The sequence below is a fragment of the Heterodontus francisci genome, chromosome 25 (genome assembly GCF_036365525.1).
Source record: "Heterodontus francisci isolate sHetFra1 chromosome 25, sHetFra1.hap1, whole genome shotgun sequence".
NCBI classification, from domain to species: Eukaryota; Metazoa; Chordata; class Chondrichthyes; order Heterodontiformes; family Heterodontidae; genus Heterodontus; species Heterodontus francisci.
In genome coordinates, this window is record NC_090395.1 from 28342822 (window position 1) to 28366071 (window position 23250).

At 44.9% G+C, this 23250-nt stretch overlaps 2 protein-coding genes across 6 annotated transcripts in view; both read left to right on the plus strand.

The window, feature by feature from the left end:
• LOC137383801 (transcriptional enhancer factor TEF-5-like) overlaps nt 1-23250 on the plus strand; it is a 152615-nt gene that overhangs the window by 102677 nt on the left and 26688 nt on the right. For 2 of the 5 annotated variants that reach the window (XM_068057022.1, XM_068057021.1), the window contains exons 4-9: nt 591-725; nt 4084-4127; nt 4732-4806; nt 16811-16872; nt 17957-18090; nt 20213-20386. In XM_068057022.1, the coding sequence (XP_067913123.1) occupies nt 591-725; nt 4084-4127; nt 4732-4806; nt 16811-16872; nt 17957-18090; nt 20213-20386 (624 nt within the window). The remainder of the gene's footprint in view (nt 1-590; nt 726-4083; nt 4128-4731; nt 4807-16810; nt 16873-17956; nt 18091-20212; nt 20387-23250) is intronic. The other 3 variants (XM_068057023.1, XM_068057024.1, XM_068057025.1) reach the window with 3 other exon arrangements.
• The window catches only part of rpl10a (ribosomal protein L10a), a 401386-nt gene that overhangs the window by 41224 nt on the left and 336912 nt on the right, over nt 1-23250 (plus strand). The window lies entirely within an intron of this gene.

Here is a 23250-nt window from a genome sequence, read left to right on the forward strand (position 1 = left end):
TTTGGGCCATTTTATTCACCACCCACAGCCTCTCTGCACCATAACCTTCCTGAGTGATGGGGCAGGCTGGAGAGCTCCTGTCAAAGTTCTGCCGATGCACTGGTGGAATTAACAGGTCACTAAAAAATTTGGGAAGATCCCAAGATGATTGTTTCTCCTCCCTCCTCAGCTCACACTGGTATAGTTGAGGTCATGAATCAAACATAAGCCTTTAATCCACCATACTGAGGAACAACACATTGGTGTCTTTCCCTCTGTGCTGCCCCATTGTTTGTACAGTATAAAAATAAGCCTTAATTTTAGAAAGGCAGAATCAGAAATACAGTCTCCTGATAGCTTGAATGAGATTGATTCTGTTGGGGTCAGAGTAATGTGATATAATTGAATGATATCATCACATATGGAAATGAAATAGTGCATGGCCACTAACTAAGCTTCGTGCAAGATAACAAGGCTGCTTTAACCAGTCATCCTCATTGTCAATTCTCTGGCACCTTTGCTTATCTTCAGCTTCACTGCCTGTGCTCTTCTTTCCCCTCCATCTATCTTTCCACACTGATTTGCTAATCCATCTTTCTTTCTTTTTGAAGGATCAAGCCTCAAAAGACAAGGCCCTGCAGAATATGGCCGCCATGTCTTCAGCACAGATCGTTTCAGCAACTGCAATGCAGAGCAAATTGGGAATAACACCAATCCCACAAGCCCCCTATCCAGCGGCAGCCAGGGTAAGAATCTTTTAATTGCTTCCTGCTCTGTGTTAACATCCGTTAGCTAAGAATGACGTGGGCTGACTCAAATTCTTCTTCTACCCCCTGCTGGCCACTCTGGGACCTTAGGTGTCAGCTGGGGTTTAATGGGTAGCACTTTCACCTCTCAAGTCAGAAGGTTGTGGGTTCAAGCCCCACTTCAAGGATTTGTGCACTATATCTAGGCTGACACTTCACTGCAGTGCTGAGGGAGTGCTACACTATCAGAGGTGCCATCGTTTGGAGGAGACATTAAACCGAGGTCCTGTCTGTCCTCTCGGGTGGATGTAAAAGCTTCTGTGGCAGTGTTCAAACAAGAGCAGGGGAGTTCTCCCAGTGTCCTGGCCATCATTATCCTTCATCCAACACCTAAGAATAGATTATCTAGTCATTATCACACCAGATAATCTGCACGCAAAATTAGCTGCCACATTTCCTACATTGCAATAGTGATTATACTTCAAAAGGCACTTTGTTGGCTGTAAAGCACTGTGGGGCATTCTGAGGTCATGAAAAGCGTGATGTAAATGAAAGTCATTTTTCTATGGCCAGGCTCTTGCCAAATTCTGTAATCAGAAAGATCGAGAGATCAGGTGACCGTCAACTTTAGCACAAATAGTCCGAAACAGCATTGTTTACATGTTATTATGTTGTATCCTTTTCAATCTCATCATGGTCATTGTAGGTAGGACAGCTTCTCATCACCTCTTCCAAGCCAAACCATTATGACCAAATTAATTCATCCTTAAACACATTTCCCTCGGTGCATGCACAGCTGTGACAATAAATGCATAATCGCAATTAATTTGTCTGCCACCACTGTGCAATTGTTAGTGGTCTATGACATGGCCAGAAATCTGTTTTAAAGAATAATTGTTTGTGCTGCATGCAAGTCATAGGGCTCCCTGAAGACCCAGCTGACCAAAACCATGAATAGCAGAGCCACACAGGTTAGGAAGGACTGCAGTTTCAGTTCCCAGGCTGTGCTGTGAGTTAACTATTATTGGCTAATGCAGTGGTAGAAGAGCTAAGGTGGACATTGGTGCTTCTGGGACAGTGAAGTGGAAAAGAATCTCTAGGATTCCCGTTCCAATCATGAGATGTTTGGTGAAGACTAAAACTGCTCGCTGTCTGGTCTTGCACGGGATGAAACAACACTTGGGTGGGCATCATGCATGAAAGGAGTCAACACAGAGTTGCCAACTGAGAGTTTTCATCACCCCACTGCCTCACTCTCACCATTGGCCACCTGACATGTCCCTCCTCAAGGCACATCACCTTTCTATGGTAACGTTTGGATGATTCTTGACTGTTAGTCAAACAGCCTTATTCCCATACCCAATAATTGTTATAACAAATAAATGAAACTTATAGAGTCACTTATGGCACAGAAGGAGGTTATTAGGCCCATCAAGTCCATGCTGGCTCTCTGCAGAGCAATCCAGTCAGTCTCACTCCCCCGCTTGATCCCTGTATCCCTGCAAGTTTGTTTCCTTCAAATGTCCATCCAATTTCCTTTTGAATCATTGGTTGTCTCCACTTCCACCACCCTCATGGGCAGTGAGTTCCAGGTCATTACCACTGGCTGTGTAAAAAAGTTCTTCTCACATTCCCCCTGCATCTCTTACCCAAAACCTTCAAGCTGTGTCCCCTAGACCTTGTACCATCAGTTAATGGGAACAGTTTTTCCTTGTTTAGCTTATGTAAGCTTGTCATACTCTTGTACACCTCTATCAAACCTCCCCTCAATCTCCTTTGCTCCACAGAGAACAACCCCAGCTTCTCCAACCTAACGTTGTAGCTAAAATCCCCCATCCCAGGAATCATTCTGGTAAATCTCGTCTGCACCCTCTCAAGAACCCTCACATCCTTCCTAAAGTGTGGTGACCAGAACTGGATGCAATACTCCAGTTGGGGCCTAACCAGAGCTTTATAAACTTTGCAAAGAAAATGAAAAACAAACATACAGTTTTTATTTTTTACCACCATTGACTTTTCTCCAGTGTTGCTCGTAGCATTAACCTGCCAATTAATTGTCAATTCCTGGAGTCTCCAGGAGAATCCTGGTGGGTTGGCAACCCTAATCAATGACATCGAAAGAAATGGGAGAAAATATTAGTTCATGATTTGTGCTTCTCTGTTCAGATCAGTACCACAGGGTCTTGTAAATTAAATATTATAGTTATTATATTATTATAACGCACACTAATCTCCTGCTTTGGACAAAGATACCTTAATTCTCCCTCCACCCATTGCCACTTTGTTGACTTTTAGTCCTGAATGCGGTGGACTGATTTTCAATATTTCCTCCCTCCCTTTCTTAATAGATTCTTCTCTTCCCACTTGCCATGGATCAGACTGTAGCTGTAACTTTTCCACTAGTAATCAGTTATTTCTTTTTATAAAAGAATTGTCACCAGCCAGACGTCTTGTGATAATCTTCCAATCTAATGTCACTAAATTGCTGTGACATAACCAGCTGTACTTCATTGCTGTTGAGTAGCCTCAATAAATACAATGATAGCATGGACTCGATGGGCTGAATGACCTCCTTCCTTGCTGTAAATAACTCTATTACTGGTTGAATGTATGGTATGAATCTGCCATCAGGATGTTTGTTACTTCCTTCTCCCTCTTCATTCCAGGGTAGGAAGAGGAAGGAGAAGCGTTCTGTACGGGATTGGTGCCAGGTTGGGGCTCTTTCCTCTAAAATAGGGAAAGCTGAGGGGTGACCAAATAAAGGTCATTAGAATTCTAGGGATTTGATAAGGTAGATGTAGAGAAGATGTGTCCACTTGTGGGAGACAACAAAACTGGGGGACATAAGTAAACGCTAATCAACAATAACGTCAATAGGGGTGAAACTTCTTTACCCAGAGAGCGGTTACTCGCTACCACAAGAATTGGTTGTGTTGAATAGCATATATGGATTTAAGGGAAAGCTGGATAAGCACATGACTGAGAAAGGGATAGAGTGAGATGAAGTAGAGTGGGAGGGGGCTTGCACGAAGCATAGACCCATTGGCCTGTTTCTGTGCTGTACTTCTACCATCTGAGTGGTCACATGTTACAACAATGTTATTGGCTAATCAAACTAATCAACCTCCATCAATTAGTGTACAACAATGTGAGGAAAACCCCAAATGGTGGAGAGCTTTATCAATAAGTCCAAATTCACCTTTTGCTTCCCAAGTACAATACACTTCCCACAAGTCATGTCTTAAATTACTCTTGTACTGTATCCCAAAATGTTATTTATCTAACATGAAACTGGAAGGAACCTGATGCTTAATAGATTGTGTATGAATGTCTTTGTTGTTTTCTTTTATTGTTGCAGTTTTGGCCTAGTTCTCTTCCTGGACAGCCTGGGTCCTCTCAAGAGTAAGTATCTGTGCGATACCCTAGCAACTTAAAACTCTGTTGCCAATAACATTGTTCACCTGGCTTTGATCCAAGTGTGCAGTTGATCTGAATTAAAGGTGATTGCGGGGGAGAATGAGTGAATTTTTCCATAACAACTTTGCTGGTTCTGAGCCCTTGCAAACTGTAATCATATTGGTCCAAGATACTGCTTGGTTGAACCCAAACATTGATCTTATCAACTGTGCCATTCACAAAGAACTTCAAACAGTGTAATCTTTGTCCTGTCACACTTACACAAAGTCCCGTTTGGCTGGCTATTTTGGTCTTGTGGAAAACCTTGATGGACCCCAAATTCTCTGTGTGTTGGATTTGCCAATGAACAATGAATCTGTACATTGAGTGGTTGTTAATTCCAAGCGAAATAAAAGATTAAACCTTCTTTTAAAAAAGAGCAGCTTCATTGAGGCTCCCATCTTTCCATGGTCTCGTCATGTTCAGGGTCAGGAAGGGGGTGAGGGGGAGAAGACTGGTTTAACTAGTGTTATTGAAATGATGCCGATCACTTATTTTGGGTCAATGTCTTTTTCTCGCTCTATATTTTTCTATATATATCTGGCGCCAGCAACATCCCAGAGCTGGCAGGCTGTGGATGGAGGCCCAGAGACACATGGAGCAGCACATCCGCTGAGGGCCACAGGTGAGGAAGACATGAGCTGTAACTGGCCCTGGGCTGCTTTATGAGCGCCACTGGTGTATATTGTTCCTGTGTTTATAATCTGTGCTGCGCTTTTTACCCCTCTCTCTCTGACATCCCCTCCCTCTGACCCCAGCAACCCAAGCTGAGCAATGGTTGTACTGTACTGGTGAAGGTGCAGAATTTCCTGTTGACAGTGTGACATATCACACTGGCTTTGTATTTGGCGCACAAAATGTAGCTCCTCTTCATTTGGACTTGACACGTTTCTCAGTACGTACAAATTACAGAGTTTGCATTTTTCTTCTTGTGGCTGTAATACCTATAAATTAAATTAGTAACTTTTGTCACCTGCCAACATTACTCATGGAGATTCCCATGAAAATTAGATCTGCACCTTGTTGCACTTGTAATATCTGCTGATCCTACAGGTAACGCTCTAATAGGATTCCCATTTAAGAGCACCTGGCCCTTTGTCATACTTTGTTTATATACAAAAGCCTGTGACACTCTGCCAGATGTCTTGCTGCAGGTGAGGTTTTGGACTTTAAAAAATATTAACAATTTAACAGTTCCATACTATTATTAAAGTGGTTCATTTTGACCTTCATTCACTCCACTGAGCAGTGATTCATTCTCCTTCAGCAGTGACAATCTCGGTCTTTCGAGTTAGGACTTTGGCCCTCAACCCAACCAGCCTTGATCATTACCCAACCAAAGTCAACCCCCTCAACCAGTGCCCTCAACCCATGCTGCAGTCTGTTTATCGGGTGAGTAGTTGAATCATACAGGAAATTCGACATTTGATGTGCTGAGAGAGCCCATCGCAAATGGGAGCTACAGCCTGGGTTAGGGAGCAGGGATGTGCTCAAGGACCCCAATCCCAACTGCCAGCAGTGAACGCTGCTGAACAGTAGATTTTGGTGGAGGGCAAGATCAGGTTTGGTGGTGGTGCCCTTGGCAATCAAATAGTCAAAGCAGACACATGAAGAATGGTCACTCGACAAGAAGTCAGAAGTGAAGGGAAGAAGATTGACAGGAGAAAGAAAAGTAGATGCTCCTCAGTCAGGTAACTTTCCCAGGATCATTTACAAATGATTGTCACTTGAGCGAGGTGTTGGCGGGGTGACGATGCTTGTATCTTAGAGACATAAATATTTGCACTTTGAAGAGAGGTAGGATTAAAGAAAACTCCTGGAAGGACAAGAGGCAAGACCTTTAAAAGCTGGAGACTCTGGTCCCAAGTTTCCCCAGATCAGTTGCAGTAGTGGATACACCATCATGTAGGCTGCCTGCAAAATTGGATTGTGGCTGTAGGTTGCAGGGAACAGGTAGTGGTCTGTGCCACCTAACCATCTGCAGTCTGCTCTATCTGACAGTGTGGCACAAACTCTTGTTTACTTTTTTTAAACCAAAAATTTAGGGTTAAATATTGGTCTGCCCCATCTTTTGGGCACGGCGATTGTGATTTGAAATCAGCCCGCACTAGTCCCATTGGAGGTGGGCAGCATACACACTTGGAGCTCCCACCTCATTGCCATGATTGTAACACGGGGCCAAGAGGGACCTCTTAAAGGGAAGCTGCACTGAATAGTATTGCTGAAATTTAAAAGATGGAACATGGAACACCAGGGCACAGAGAAGATTCCAGGGTAATGGATGCAGTGCTGGACACTTTAGTGGTGGAGGTGGGCAGAAGAAAAGATGCCTAGGTTCTACGGTGCGTGGAGACGCTCAAGGACTACCCTCAGATGGGAGTTTGAGCAAGTGGCCGGGAGGTCAACTTGGAGTCTGGACCCAAAGACAGTGCCATAAGAAGTCTAATGACCTCACGTAGGTGGTTAAGGTCAGCAAATGCATCTTCACATGACATTTCCTACCTATGACTCCACCAGCCTCTCACACTGCTCAATGCAGCACACCCCCATTATTCACCCATCAGCAGTCCCTGGCACTCAGGACTCATGCCTAACATTCAGATACTCTACCTCACCCTCACACAACTACCAATACTGCCAGCCTCACACCTATCTCTCAATGCTTCCACAGACCTCCAGGTATTCAGCTATGTCAGGCACATCACCCAAATACAGTCCTGCACAACCATTGACATTCTGCCTTGATTTTGCAGGACAAGGTGGCATACAATAGAAGGGAGCAGAGCAAAACTAGAAGGGTGCGAGGATGTCCTATGGAGGAGATGGCTCTCTACATCATGGGGCCGTGGCATCCAGCCTCACTGAGAACACTGAGGATGACAATATGCTTCTGCTTTATCCCCCTTCTCAACTCCCAGCTGACCCTCATCCTGCTCTCTGGCACGATAAGCAAGCTGCTGATGGCGTGACCATGGACCTCTTGCTTCCCACCCACACCCCTTCCCCACAAAAACTTTCCCCTTCTCGTTTCTGACACCCAAGAACTGCTGCTTGCCCAGTCACAGCAGCCCAAGCAGGAAAATAAAAAGCAACAGCACAACATTGATGAAGAAGCACCATCAGTTGATCTGACACTCAGAGCCACCAGCTCTGAGTCTGCCACCACATGTACTCTGGAGTCTTGAGTAGAGTTGGAATCAGCACATGATGAGTCATCCAGGCACGAGTGGGCTGCAGCCAGGACAGTGGTAAAGGGTTGTCCATTAGCCAGCTCATTGCAGGGCGAGGACATAGACAAGTTATGCTGTGGAGGACTCGAATGCAGACCTTGATGAGGCAGCATATAGGAGAGTGATGAAGATGCACATTGAAATCCTGTGTGCTTTGGCTGGTCTGCCAGACAGCATCCTGTCACAGTCAAGTAATGTGGCGGAGTCCAGCTCCAAATTGGCAGAGGGTATGGCGCAGAGTTTGCCCTCTCCACAGCCTCTGCTCCATCTCCATGTCATGCTACAGACCCAGAGGCACTGCCACTGCTGCTGCTATACCTGTTGCAGCCTTTGTGTGGACAGATCACCCACATCTCTGTCATCCCTTTTGAAGATGCAGCAACACTCACTCGCAAATCCAGAAATTCACCACAACTCCAAAAATACTCCATGGTACTATCAGATACTTTGCAAAGCAGAAATTATTCAAAATTACCTTTACAACAACAACGTATATAACATCTTTAACGTAATAAAATGTGCCAAGGTGCTTCACAGGGATATTATTTTTTAAAAATGACATTGAGCCACATAAAGAGATATTAGGTCAGATGACCAAAAGCTTGGTTAAAGAGTCAAGTTGTAAAAAGTGTTTTAAAGGAGGAAAGCAAGGTAGAAAGCTGGAGAGGTGTAGGGAAGGAATTCCAGAGCATAGGATCTGGAATTAAAATCAGGGTTGTTCGAGAGGCCAGAGTTAGATGAGTGCAGATATCTCGAAGGGTTGTGAGACTGGAAGAGATTAGAGAGGAATGAGGTCATCGAGGGATTTGAAAACATGGATGAGAATTTTAAAGTCAAGATGTTGCTTGACTGGGAGCCAATGTTGATCAGCAAGCACAGGGGTGATAGGGGAACGGGACTTGGTGTGAGTTAGGACACAGGCAGCAGAGTTTTAGATGACCTCAAGTTTATGGAGGTTAGAATGTGGGAGCCCAGCCAGGAGTACATTGAATAGTCTAGTCTAGAAGTAACAAAGGCATGAATGAGGGTTTCAGCAGCAGATAAGCTGAGATGGGGGCGAAGTCAGGCAAGGTTACAGAGGTTAGATATAGGTAGTCTTCATGATGGCACAAAAATGTGATCAGAAGCTCATCTTGGGGTCAAATATGATACCAAGGTTGCGAACAATCTGGTTTATTTGCCAGGAAGAGCGATGGAGTCAGAGCTAGGGAAGAAGTTTGGAGCTGAGGATCATAAACAATGGCTTCAATCTTCCCAGTATTTAATTGGAGGAAATTTCTGCTCATCTGGTACTGGATGTCAGATAAGTAGTCTGATAATTTACCAACAGTGGAGGAGTCGAGAGAGGTGGTGGTGAGGTGGAGCTGCATGTCGTCAGTCTACGCTGAGATTCTGGATGGTCTTGCTGAGGGGAGCATGTAGATGAGAAATAGGAGGGGGCCAATGATAGATCCTTGGGGAAAAACCAGAGGTAACAGTGCTGGAGCAGGAAGAGAAGCCATTGTAGGTGATACTCTGGCTACGATTAGATAAATAAGAATGGAACCAAGTGAGAGCAGTCCCACCCAGCTGAACGACAGTGGAGAGCATTGGAACAGGGTGGTGTGGTCAGCTGTGTCAAAGGCTGCAGACAGGTCGAGAAGGACAGGAAGGGATAGTTTACCTTTGTCACAGTCACACAGCTGTTGTTTATGACTTTGATGAGAGCCGTTTTCGTACTGTGGCAGGGGCGGAAAGCTGATTGGAGGGTTTCAAACATGGAGTTCCTGGAAAGATGGGTGCGGATTTCAGAAGCAACAACATGTTCAAGGATTTTGGAGAGGAAAGGGAGGTTGGAGATGGGGTCAGTAGTTTGCAAGGACGGTGGGGTCAAGGGTCTTTTTTTGTGGAGGGGGTGATGACGGCAGATTTAAAGGCGAGAAGGACAACACCTGAAGAGAGAGAACCGTTAACAATATCATTTAATGTGGGGACTAGGAGGGGAAGTTGGGGAGACGGCATCTTGGTAATGTCACTGGACTAGTAATCCAGAGGGCCAGGCTAATGCCCGGGGGGCATGGGTTCAAATCCCACCATAGCAGCTGGTGGAATTTAAATTCAATTAATTAAAGATCTGGAATTGAAAGCTAGTCTCAGTAATGGTGCCATGAAACTATCATTAATTGTCATAAAATCCCATCTTGTTCACAAATGTCCTTTAGGGAAGGAAATCTGCCTCCCTTACGTGGTCTGGCCGACATGTGACTCCAGACCCACAGCAATGTGGTTGACTCTTAACTGCCCTCTGAAATGGCCGAGCAAGCCACTCAGTTCAAGGACAATTGGGGATGGGCAACAAGTGCTGGCCTGCCAGCAACGCCCACATCCCATGAAAGAATAAAAGCTGTTTAGTGGGAATAGGGTCGATGCAGCAGAAGGTGAGTCTCATGGATAAGATGAGCTTGGAAAGGGCATGAGGGGAGATAGGAGAGCAGCTAAAGATGAGAGTTCAGGGCTAGGGCAAAAGGGGAGCCTAGAGACAGTTTGGCACTGTGGGCTAGTGGAAGAGAGAGAAGGGCAAATGCAGCTGATTAGATGGTCTCCATCTTAGTGACAAGCAAGTCCATGAGCTCCTTGCACTTACCGTTGCGGGTGATGGTAGAGGAGACGGGAGAGGTTTAAGAAGTTCTGAAGAAGGGTCACTGACCTGAAACGTTAACTCTGCTTCTCTCTCCACAGATGTTGCCAGACCTGCTGAGTATTTCCAGCGTTTCTTGTTTTTATTTCAGATTTCCATTTGAAAGTATTTTGCTTTTATTATATTAGAGGTTTAAGAATATGGTTTGCAGTACAGAAAAGAAGTCAGCATTTACCTGCAAGTTGGGTGCCTCGCCATAGAGTCATACCATTTAAGTTTTGCTAGTGCTGGGCCCATCTTGCATTTATGCTTATTGTTTGCAGGGTGATGTGTGAAATCATTGCTTGGATCTGCTTCGTCCAAATTAGGTATTCTGGTATTGCATCGGTCGGTTGGACTGTGTAACGTCAGGATAGCACTTCTTCACAGCCTTCCAGCACACGCTGGGAACACCAGTGCGGAAGCCCTTCTCAAGAGGGCGCTCCATGCGGGTCGTGCCGGAAACCACTGGTGGCACAGCACGGCCCAGCAAAACAGCACTTGGCCTCCAAAGCACCACTGATAAAATTCATGCCCTTATTTTGGTAGAAACCACTGCTAAGACTCTTAAAACAAGTGGCTGAAAGTATTGCTATTGCTACTAGCTTCTGGCGTTTTAAAATAACTTTCCTGCAAAATCAATTTGGGTGCATAGTCTAGCTCCTGATTTAATGGGTTCAGTTATTGTAGAATTTTGTGGTTGGGCCCCAAAGGCCAAACAAATAACATTTACAAGCTCGGCTATTGACTCACTGGGACTCCAAGAAGCAATGTGATTGTAAATAACCTTGGCCTATATTTCTGTTATAAAATTCTTAAGTTTAAATCCGATTTTCTTCAAGTTGATTTCACATTACATTGACAAACCTGTGCATTGTTTTACTTAAGTGCTTAAACTTCAATGGGGTTTGACCCTTTGTATTGGGTAATAATTAAGGTCCAGAACTTGCTCGTCTATATAGCCCATAGCACCTAAACCTCAGACTCAGCAGAATACAGTCTAGCTAGAACAAAGAACTCCTACCCCAAATAGGTAAGTTAGCTAAATGGAGTTGAGATACAGATCAGCCACAATCTAATTCAATGGCCTGTTGAGTCCAGGCTCCATCATGATGATGATGAGACCTTCATGGATGCCGCCTGTCTGGATCTCCTTGATTGATGGTCTCACCTTGGTACCAATACTGCCCATCACTGGGAGGACTGACTAACAGAGAAGTCCTCCCATGTCAAAGGGAATGGGATTGAAAAGATGCCCAGTGAAACTCAGTTGGATGTAGAAGGCTGAGAACAAGATACCAGTATCACCTCTGACTGTGTTGCATGTGTACCGGGGGGTAAATGGACAGTACCTGTGGAGCAAAAACATTACCTATTGGCCACTGTATTTATTTCCACTTCGGTGAAAAAGATTTCACGGTTGTGTTTGCCATGGAGGTCGGTGTGGGGGAATATGTTTCCTCTTGCTTCTTTCCAATTAATGTGAGTTTAGCGTAATATCCACTTATTCCTTTTAACTGAATCCTCCTCATTTTCCTCAAGATTGATTCCTGGCTACCTGGTGAGCTCATAGCAACATCTGATTTTCTTTTTTAAAATGTCTAAACACCTAGCGTTTAATTTTCCACTAGCATTCCCCCAATAGTTAATCATAACTATTCTTTATACAGTGAAGTAAAGTTAACTTGCTGCATAAATTTGTCTCGGAAAAATTGTTTAAACAGGGCACAGATGTGTTGGAGAGTTTCCAGGAGCAGCCTGCTGGAAGGGCTGTATCCAGTGTTCATGTTGCCATTCTAGTTGCTGATTCATTGGATTCAGTGTCCACTGTGCTTAGGTGCCCATTGATTAGGGTCATTGTTCATTGTGTTAGTTGACCATTGGTTGGGATCATGTCCACTGTACTAGGTGGCCATTGCTTGGAGTCAGTGTCCACTTTAATAGGTGACCATTGGCTCAGCAACTGAAGTTGTGTCTGTGGCAACAAAAACCTGGTTCTATTTTTAAAGTTTGAAAACAGCTGAATCTTCAGAACAAAGCAGATAAGGTGACGTAGCATCATTGTGCATTAATCTTCTTACAAACCTTGTACCCTCTGCAATTGATGATCGTGTCCGCTTTAAAAACTGCTCGTCATTGGTGAGCACCGCTTCAGACATTTTGTTTTAGCATACACCAACTAAATGTTGTTTTCATTCACTCCCGACTTCAAATGGGTCTTTTGAGGAATCTTAAATTCTTCTATTCCTTTGCTACAGATGACGGCCTGCTCAGTAAGGGATAATAGAAGGGGTCAAAAGGCAAGAGAAAGACTGCAGATCGAATGATGGATTGAGATAGAACCTTGCAGATTGGCATCATCATGGGGCGGGGGTGAGGAGTTTGGAAGTCACTCACAGCAGGATTCTTGGCAAATGAACACTTATATTCCTGCATTTTTTTTCTTAAACAAAGGAAAGTGCCATGGGACGTTGGATGTGGGCCCCACATTGTGAATTATGTGAGGGCTGTTCTCACTCACTCTGAGTGGGAGGAGATAGATCATGGTCGAGTCTGCTGAGCTACACTGTTTGAAATGCTGAACCCATAGCAGATAGATTGCTAACTTTTGACAGTGAACTCAGTTCTCTGATGTGGATTGAGGCATTGCAATTTTTTTTTAAGTGAAAGTCTGGTCTAAAAAGGGGAATATTTCCAATTAAAGCTTCTGTAAAATCTTCCCTGTTGGAACATTTTTGATTGTGTGGCAATTCAGTTGAATACCGTTTCCTGCCTCTTTTTCATTTTTCTTTGTTTTCCCACTTTTCTCATCTCTTAATGGTGCAGTTCTACCCACACTGCACCACCTCAGCCAAGGGGCTGTTCCTCATGGATGATCCCAGATTGCGAGGGTGGGTGAATTATTTGTCTTCTCCTGGTGGCAGGCCAGGCCAATCCTGGTCTTGTCTTCAACCTCTGTCTGCACATGTTTACACTCACTTATACACGCACATACACACATATGTATACTTGCGCACACACTTACACAAACCTCCCACTTATGAAAAAGTCATGGGATAGTTATGAAGAGCAGAAACCTTGGTGGGTTCATATTTAAATCCTTCCCTAGTTTGGGGGTGCCTAGGCCAGTTGCAGCAGCCCTCCTTTCTCTCCAGGTAAGATCAATTAACTAGGTCCAGATCAGGGATTCGAACTCAGACCTTCAATTCCACACTAAAGTACATTCAACCCTTGACCCATCAGAGGGGCTGCAGTTTATCCTTCCACTACCACCATTAAGGAACTAATCACAACCGCAGTGAGTTTAATTGACATTAAAATAGCATTTGCAATGGGTATACAATTGAAACTATTCTTGTTCATGTTCAGTGGCGCTATCTCTGCTGCAGTAATTATCCTGACATTGTGGTCCTGAAATTCCAGGGGTGCTGATCCCAGCAGTTTTGCTGGGACCATGCCCACCTGAGCCCCCAGTACTGACACCCACTGGAAGCTCGAGAGACAGTGGGTGGGCATTTCATTCGCTTGGGGCATGTTAGGCATCAGCAGCAATTAAGGAACAATTTTTGACATGCTGAAGAATTTCAGGTCGAGCAGGGTTTGCCCAGGCACCTCGCCATTCCCTGCCGCCCCTCCCCAGAGACCCCTCCCCCAACATTGACAATGCTTGAATGGGCCCAAGCAAAGGGGCCAAACTAGGACACATTTTTGATAGACCTGGACTGCACAGGCAGGACCTACCTACTCCGAAGAGGAAGGAGAGTGCACATCATTCTTCTTGGTGTTCTTGCTGCCCCTGCTATGCCAACTCTCCTGTGAACCTTGGGGGCAGGCTGTGGGAGACCCCACCCCTAGCACAGTGCATCAGGCCCATCCTTTGCCTTGTAGGGGAAGATTGAAGTTGTGTTATAAAGACCTACTGTAACTGGGTAGCCTGATGTAATGATCCCCAGGTAATGCCAGCCATGTTGATAAAAGTAAGTTTAAACCAAAGTAAGGAGAAAAATTGTCCATGTAAATTTAAATCTAAAACAGTTTTGTAAAGCATTGTCCCTATATGGTCTCCTACAGCCTCCGCTTTGGACATTTTCCCTCCAAACTCCCTTTTGCTCCCTGGGTTAAGTTTCTGCTGTAGGTCTCTGCGCCTGCTCCAATCTCTGCTTCTCTGGATGGTTCAAGATCCTTGCCCTGTTCACCCCCAGTTATGCAAAATCCCTACCAATCTTTCTGCCTGCTCTGCCTCCTCCACTTCCCCACCCTCATGTTGTCACCTGTTCCTCCCATAATGCCACCACCTGCTTTTGGGAGTTAGTGTCACATCTGGTGTTGTTACTACCTTTTTTTTCGCAGACCAATATCACAATTCCATAAATCCCCTTTTCAACACACCAGTTAGCTGCAACTGCTCACATCTCCCCCCCCCCCCCCCCCCCCCAAAAAAAAAAGTTTGGTGGCCTTGGCTCTCCGTTCCTTCTCTTATCCCCTCTCGGGCTCCACCTCCTCCTCTTGTGTTCCATTTTCTCCCCCTGTTTCTTCCCCCTTCCTTTGCCTTGGTCCATTTATGCAACCCCTGTGCTCCAACCCCATTTGGCCTGAACACTGCCCTTGATTTGGATTCCACATGTGCAGTGCCACAGGAGGTTGGTTGGTATTTACAGAATGGCCTACAGCGGACACGAATGACCATCTTTATGATCTGTGGCCGTTTGCAGCACAGATTGCAGATGCCAAAAGGTTTTTACAACTGGCTGTTTCAGGAGCTCAGTTTTCCTGAAACAAGGCAGTTACTGTTGGGACTTGCTGAGGTATTTGGCCAAAGTTCACATGTTCTGTAGGATTAAGCCAATGGGATTGTTGGTGGCCTATTGAATATGTAAAGTCATGGCATTGCTTGAGGGTCATAATTGATTGATAGTGTCAGAAGATGAGTTTTTAAACTGCTTGGCCTCCCTTAAAACTTACCGCATTACCTATATTTTAACAAGACAAATACATGCAGAATTAGAGCACAGTGGGGTAGATCATGAATTTCAGTGATGGCAAGTCATTTTACATCTCAATGATTTTGAATTCAGTGGAAATAAACTTAGGGAGAAATGTAAACCAGGCTGTCAACTCACGATCACACAAACTCAAAATCTACCCCATGGTGCCCTAATTATGTGTACACTTGTTTATTTTAAATTCAGTTTTTCCAATATAGGCCCACAGTGCATGAAACAGCCAAATTGAAGAGTAGGAGAGACCATGACATGGAAGAAGTTGTTGTGTGATGCTATGTTTTGGGATTGAAATGGGGAGGAGCTGAGGAATGAAACATGTTGCCTTGGGAACTGCAGGTCTGGGCTTGAATAGTGGAGATATGAGGACAAATGGATATGCTGAAGTTTTGTTTGATTACCTTTTGAGGATCATGGAGTGTTTGTACAGAGATTTCCCTTGGGAGATTAATTATGGAGTCCCCGATGGGGTTTATTGTATCTGTTCCATCGAGGGACTCGGCTCAATGGGTCAAATGGCCTTTTCCTGTTTTGAGCTTTCTTTATGCAGCTTGTTACTCGCAAACATTCTCTTTGCACTGGGAGAATCTGAGCAGCATGGTAGTTAATTTTTATCTTTTTCACAAGTGATTTTTATTCATCGGTCTAATTCCCTTGCGTTTTTCTTTTATCCCTTCGCACCCTTGATTATTCTCCTCTCCTTAGGATTTCAGTTCCAGCACCACTATCCAGGGGTGGAAAGTTCATGTATGAATGTCAGTTGTGGACAGGTTTGAACCCTGTTCTGATGGTCGCTGCAGTTGAATTGCCGGTGGCACTTGGTGCCTGGGCCCTCACATGAGGAAAGGTCACCTGTGTATAGGGTTGTCAACTCTGGATGGATGTATTCCAGGAGGTTTCACCACATGACCTCCTGCTGTCAACCACCTCACCCACCTCCCCCCCACTGCTCCTGCCATTGATTGCAGGACAGATCAACCCTCGCAGTGCACCGCCTTCCCACATCAATTCAAAAGCGAATACATTTTTTTTAACCGATTGGATGACTCTTAACCTGATTCTTCAGGCAAACAGCCTTTATTTCCACCTCCAATAGTTTTATAACTAAAATAGAAAGAAAGATTTGCTTTTATAAAGCGCTTTTCACGAACACTGGGCATCTCAAAGCACTTTACAGCCAATGAATTACTTTTGAAGTGTAAAAAAAGTATTAAAAAAAACCAATGCTGTATTATTTTACTCCTGGGTTACTTATATGCAGTGTCTTGGAGCTTCATCTTTAAATCCTGGAGATTCTAGGACCATCCTGGAGTGTTGACAACCCAACATGGGGTAGGATGGGGAAGGTGCGAATGCTCGTGGAGCTGGTCCTCGGCTGGAATATAGTTGCTTGGTACGGTTGTCATGGGAACACCAGACATTGTTCGCACAGCATCATGGAGGGTGATCAGGAGCGTTGCTCAACCCTCGGGGCTTGGTAGCCCACCTGTGTGTTGACTGGTTTATCCTGTTTAGTTTGGCTGAGATCAGGAGCTCACTGTTCAGGAAGTTCTCGACATGTATGTCTATGTGGCAGTAGACCCACAGTGTGCCAGTATGCTGGCGTTGGACCATGGAGAAAGTTTTGCTATGTCGGGCTCTCCCATTATGGCGTTGTGATGATCCCCCCCACCTCCCTCACCCCACTGCCAGTACTATGCACAAACACTAACCCCCCTCTATCTTGTCTTGTTCCTCTTGCAGTGTGAAGCCCTTCGCCCAACCGTCATACCCGATTCAGCCAGTGGTACCACCATCCATAGCAAGTGAGTACACTGCCCCCTGAGCAGCGCACATTAAGGTGCAGTTAACGACACAAGTTGCACCAACAAGTGGGAGCAGACGATCTCATCGACGTTCCTTGTGATTCAACTGTGCAGTGACACCAGTTGATCTGGGGGTTCGGGGTGGGAGGAAAGGAATTCACGCTGCTACTAATCTGATATCCGCTTAGCTCAGTTGGCAGCACCACGGCCTATGGGTCAAGTGGCCCTGGGTTAGAATACAAAGGGATGGAAGTTATGTTACATTTATATAAAACTCTGGTTTGAGCATAGCTTACTATGTTCAGTTTCGGGCACTGCACCTCAGGAAGGACATGGCCTTGAAAGGGGCAGAGAACAGATTCATCAGAATGATACTGGGGCTAAAAGAGTTCATTATGAGGACAGGTTGCATAGACTGGGCTTAATTTCCCTTTGAGCATAGAAGATTATGGGGTGAGCTGATTGAGTTGTTGAAGATGATTAAAGGTTTTGATAGAGAGAAACTATTTCTTTTGGTGGGGGAGTTCTGAAGGATAACCTTAAAATTAGAGCCATACGGGGTGATGCCAGGGAGCAGTTCCTCACACAAAGGGTAGTGGAAATCTGGAACTAGGCTGGGTCAATATTAAATTTCAAAACTGAAATTTATTTGTCAAGGGTTATTAAGGATTGCTGAACCAAGGTGGGTAGATGACGAAGAGATAAGAGATCAGCCATGATGTAATTGATCCTAGATGTTGACACTAAGACTTTGGTATTGAGCTGACACTCCAGTGTTATAGTATGTCCTGCCATGGTCTTTGGAGGTTACAGTGAGATCTTTTTACCTCTGACCTTACTGTAGCTCCACCTCTCTCAAACCACTGGCACTGTTGTGTTCTAAGAGGCATTAATCAGGCAGACTAATAGCGGACAACAGGAAAATTGGCTGTAATCACATGGTACGGTTAGAATCCCAACATCCTTAGCAACCTTAGAAAGTGGGGAGGGAAGGAAGTTCTGCTCAACTGTAAGTTAATCTTCAAATATTGTCTAATGACTGGGAACTACATTTGGGCTTAATTTTACTGTTCTGTTCCTTCAGCAGCTTATGAGCCCTTGGGCCCTCTCTCACCTCCTGCTACTATCCCAGTGTGGCAAGACCGAACCATCGCCTCCTCTAAACTCAGGCTGCTGGAGTATTCCGCCTTTGTGGAGGTGCAGAGAGACCCAGACACGGTAGGAAACAGTTCCTAATTTCCCCCTGACCCTTTCATTTGGCTGTGTAGATTGGCAAAGCTCTTCTTTCTGTTTGTTTTCCTTTTTGGAAGGCAGGGAATAAAATACCTTAACCTAGTTGGTAAAAGCCCCACCCAATAAGAAAGAGAGACTTGTATTTATATCGCGCTTTTTATGACCTCAGTATGTCCCAATGTGCTTTGCAGCCAATGAAGTACTTTTGAAGTACAGTTGCTGTTGTAGGAAGCACAGCAGCCAATTTGTGCACAGCAAGCTCCCACAAACAACAATGAAATAAATGACCAGATAATCTGTTTTTAACTGATGTTGGCTAAGGAATTAATATTGGCCAGGACACCAGGGAACATGTTCCCTGTTCTTCTTTGAATAGTGCTTTTACATCCACCTGAGAGAGCAGGCAGGGCCTCTGAAAGATAACACCTCTGACAGTGCAACCCTGAAGTGTCAGCCTGGATTTTGTGTTCAAGTCTCTGGAATGAGACTTGAACCGACAACCTTCTCGCTCAGAGGTGACAGTGCTATTCACTGAGCCATGGCTGACACCTAAAGGTCCGAGGTTCCATCCTTAGTCACAGCTGAGTTAGTTATTGTCAATCAGACCAATAGTTGGAATCTGCGACCCCATCTGGAAAGTGCGCGTGTGTGAACGTTGATTGATGATGTGGTCAGGCTCAGCTGTGATGGATTTTGCAGTCTGTTAGTGCATTGTCCCTCTCTGTCTCAACCTTTTTGGATAATGATCCAGAGGGCTGCCGTTGGCAACTTCGGGGGAAATGCAAGCATCTGTTAATCAACCAGGTGAGTAAAGGGATGTGATTTTGCAGTAAGAGGCCGGGTCTTTCACTGCTTTATGTGAGGCTCACCCACTGTCAAAACCTCCCACTTAATGTACTGCCCAGAGTATGTAGCTGTGGGACACTTGATTAATTGGTATGCACTTAACATCCATCTGAAAATTCCCCGACCTTGAATGAAGAATTTGACTTTAGATTCTGATGGGCCCCCAAAAGACACAAGGCCAGCTATGCTCAACGGGGCCTTGCTCTTTCTCAATGACGTGTTTCTGTGCATTAGGTTTCAATTTGTGGGCAAATAAAACCTTGACCTGCTTTGTCTTTTATCCCAACTTAAGTTATTATCACAAACCTGTTCAGAGGCTGGTTTTTGTCACTGTCAAATATTTTTCAGTTTGCTGCTCCCATTTCTTCTTGATCCCAGAACTCTCCAGATGTTCTTCAACCCACACAACATAAAAAGAAAAAATGAGCATAAGAAAGAAAGACTTTCATTTATATAGTGCCTTTCACGACTTCAGTCTGCCCCAAAGCACTTTACAGTCAATGAAGTACTTTAGAAGTGCAGTCACGGTTGTAGGAAACGTAGCAGCAAATTTTCACACAGCAAGATCCCACAAACAGCAAGGAAATAAATGACCACAGAATCTGTTTAAGGTGTTGGTTGAGGGATAAATGTTGGCTGGTGAACTTCCCTGCTCTTCAAATACTGCTGTGGGATCTCTTATGTTCATCTGAGAGGGCAGTCAGGGCTTCAGTTTAATGTCTAATTTGAAACACAGCACCTTAAAGGCCTGCTCGGGTCTGTAAATGAGACCTGACCCGAGCCCGACAAAGCCCCATTCGAGCCCGACCCGGCCCAAGTCCTTCCATTTTTTCCCGTGCCCGACCCGACCCAACCATCAGTTAACCTACCTTCCGTTTTTCAATTTGTTCCTTACCTGCACAAGCTTAAAATAACTGCAGCAAAACTACCTTTAAAGTCCAAAAAGTAAATTAACATTAAAGTCACATACCTGAGGTGGTGATAGAGCATGTCCCGAATGCCGGACCCGGAAGCGTGACCCGACCCGACATGTCATCAGGTCCCATCGGGTTTGGGTCAGGTAACAGACCTTTACAGCACCTCCCTCAGTACTGCACCAAAGTGTCAACCTCGACTATGTCCTCAAGTATCTAGAGTGGGATTTGAACCCACGACCTTTTGACTCTGATGCAAGAGTCACAGCTGAGTGGAAATCAGGTGGTCTTTGGAGGATTGGCAGGAAGTAATAAAAACTAAACCAGACCCATCTCTTTATTTGCAGTATAACAAACACCTCTTCGTACACATTGGTCAGACAAACCCATCCTACAGTGACCCATTACTGGAGGCCGTGGATATCCGTCAGATCTACGATAAATTCCCGGAGAAAAAGGGTGGGCTAAAGGAGTTGTTTGAGAAAGGACCACAGAACGCCTTCTTCTTAGTAAAGTTCTGGGTAAGAGTTCCTCTTGTCTCTCACACTTATTCTCACTTCTTCTCTGTCTCTGTTATTGAGGAGCATGTAAACAGCTGCAACCTTCTGATTCATCTGTCTTATGGACCTGAAGTGACAATGCAAATGGCAATTAGCTGATGTCACACATCTCGACAGCCCTTTTTAATTGGGTTTGCACTGACATTAAACAGCACGGCTGGAGACAGGAACAGAGCTAAACAACAACGACGACTTTAGTGCCTTTAACATAGGAAAACATCGCAGGATGCTTCACAGAAGTATAATCAGTCAAACTTGACTCTAAACTCCCATCTGCTTCCACGGACGACCCTCTTCCTGCCCCAGCACTGCCTCTAATTCCACTCTTTCACCTGATTGCAAGTTGAGCCCCCAACAACACACAGCGAGATTACGATGCCTGGGACCTGTGGGTGAATGATTAGTTGCTGAGAAAATGGGAATTTTAAACCCCCAGGAACAGTAGAAGAGGGTGGAGGAGGTTAAAACCTGATCCAACCTGTCTCTAACTTCCAGCTTTAACTAGTGACTAACTTGCTGTCCCGAGGCGGGTTCGTCATTTTAATATTTTAATGAGGCGGCATGCCTCAAATTTAACCACAGTTTGACTTGTAGTGCCTGTCGGCTGGCCTTTCCAGAGCTGAGGAACGCCAGTAGTTGAAGGGAGATGAGAAGGGCCAGATCATCAGGTAAACGCCTTTCGAGCACTGCTTGTGGTCAAGAGGAGCAGGAGTGCTTCCTCCCCATCCCAGGCCCAACAAGCTAACCTGCTTCCCTCCCATTGATCTCCTGTAGGATCGTCCTCCTCACACCTGGGATTGGACCCCCAACCCTCCCCACCCCCACTATTCTGCTGACAGCCTATGATCTCTCTGACCCACACTCTCACATACAATGTCCCCATAATCCACAATCTCTCCCTGTCTCCTCTCTGCTCCCTGATTGTGTCCTGGTGCTGCCAGCCTTCCTGTCAGCAGCCTCTCAATCTCCAGCTGCCAGTCGGGAAATGGAGCAAAATAATTTAAAAGAGGTCTTGTCATTAAATTCAGCAGAAACTCTGGGGCAATCCACATTTCCGGGTTACCCGGCTGCTATGACCACCCTTCTTCCCAGGTAATATCAGGCCAGGAAATATTTTGTTGTATTGTATTCAGAGCATCAGCAGGTGGTGCTCACTGTCTAATTTGTCAGATTTTTTAACACAGGTGAAAACTGATTAATAGTCAACGGCTAACAACCCACAGCATGGAGACAGATTACTCCCATTTTATAGCAGCTCGCATTACCAACAAATTCATCTTTGTCTCCCTGGAGGTTTTGAAAGGCTCATCAAAGATTAAACTCCTCCTATTCACGAAAGGAAGAGAGCAAACGGGGAACTATAAGCCAGTTAGCCTGATATCAGTGGTAGGAAAAATAGGGAGGTGGCAACAGGCCACTTGGAAAATCATAATATGATTAAGCAGGGTCAACACAGATTTATGAAAGGGAATTTGCATTTGTATTCCAAATCCTAACTACTCACTGCGTAGAGAACAAAAAGGTTTTCGTCGTGTCACCTTTGGCAAAAGAACCAATCATCTTAAATCGGTGTCCTCTGGTTCTGGTCCTTACAACCAATGGGAACAGGTTCTCCCTATCTACTTTGTCCAGACTCCTGATGATTTTGAACACCTCTAACAAATCTCTGCTCAATCTTCTCTTCTCTAAGGAGAACAATCCCAGTCTCTCCAGCTTCTCCATGTAATTGATGTCTCTCATCCCTGGAACCATTCTCATAATTTATTTTGCATTATCTCCAATGCCTTCGCATCCTTGCTAAAGTGTGGTGCCTGTTTGTTCCCTGCACAGCACATTCCCCATTCCTCCGTAGCCATGCACTCACGCAGCTTAAAGGGAATATTAGTTGTTACTAGCAGGTAAGGGCAACAAGTGGATGTAGTGTATTTGGATTGTTAAAAAGCATTTAATAAGGTGCCACAGAAGAGGTTATTACACAAAATTAGGGCGATAGATTGTGCAGTTGTATAGATCCTTGGTGAGACTGCACTTGGAGTATTGTGTACAATTTTGGTCTCCTGATCTAAGGAAGGATATACTTGCCATAGAGGGAGTGCAAAGGAGGTTCACTAGTCTAATCCCTGTGTTGGTGGGATTGTCTTATGAGGAGAAATTGAGGAAACTGGGTCTGTATTCTCCAGAATTTCGAAGAATAGGAGGTGATCTCATTGAAACTTACAAAATTCTTACAGGGCGTGACCGGGTGGACTTAGATAGGATGTTTCCCCTGGCCGGTGAGTCTAGAACCAGGGAACATAGTCTCAGAATAAGGGGTAGGCCATTCAAGACTGAGATGAGGAGGAATTTCTTCACTCAGATGGTGGTGAATCTTTGGAATTCTCTACCCCTGAGGGCTGTGGAAGCTCAATCATTGAGCATGTTCAAGACAGAAATCGATAGACATCTAGATACGAATGACATCAAGGGATATGGGGATAATGTGGGAAAGTGACGTTGAGATTGATGATCAGCCGTGCACTAATTGAATGTGGGCTCGACAGGCTGAAGCGCCTACTCCTGCATCTATGTTCCTATGCTTGGTTAATGGACAGAAAGGCAAGAGTAGGAATAAATGGGTCATTTTTTGGGTTGGCAGGTTGTAACTAGTGGGAAACCACAAGGATCAGAGTTTGGCCTCAGCTATTTACAATATATATCAATGACTTAGATGAGGGGACCAAGTGTAATGCATCGAAGTTTGCTGATGATACAAAGCTAGGTGGGAAATTAAGCTGTGAGGAGGACACAAAGAGGCTACAAAGGGATATATACAGGTTAAGTGAATA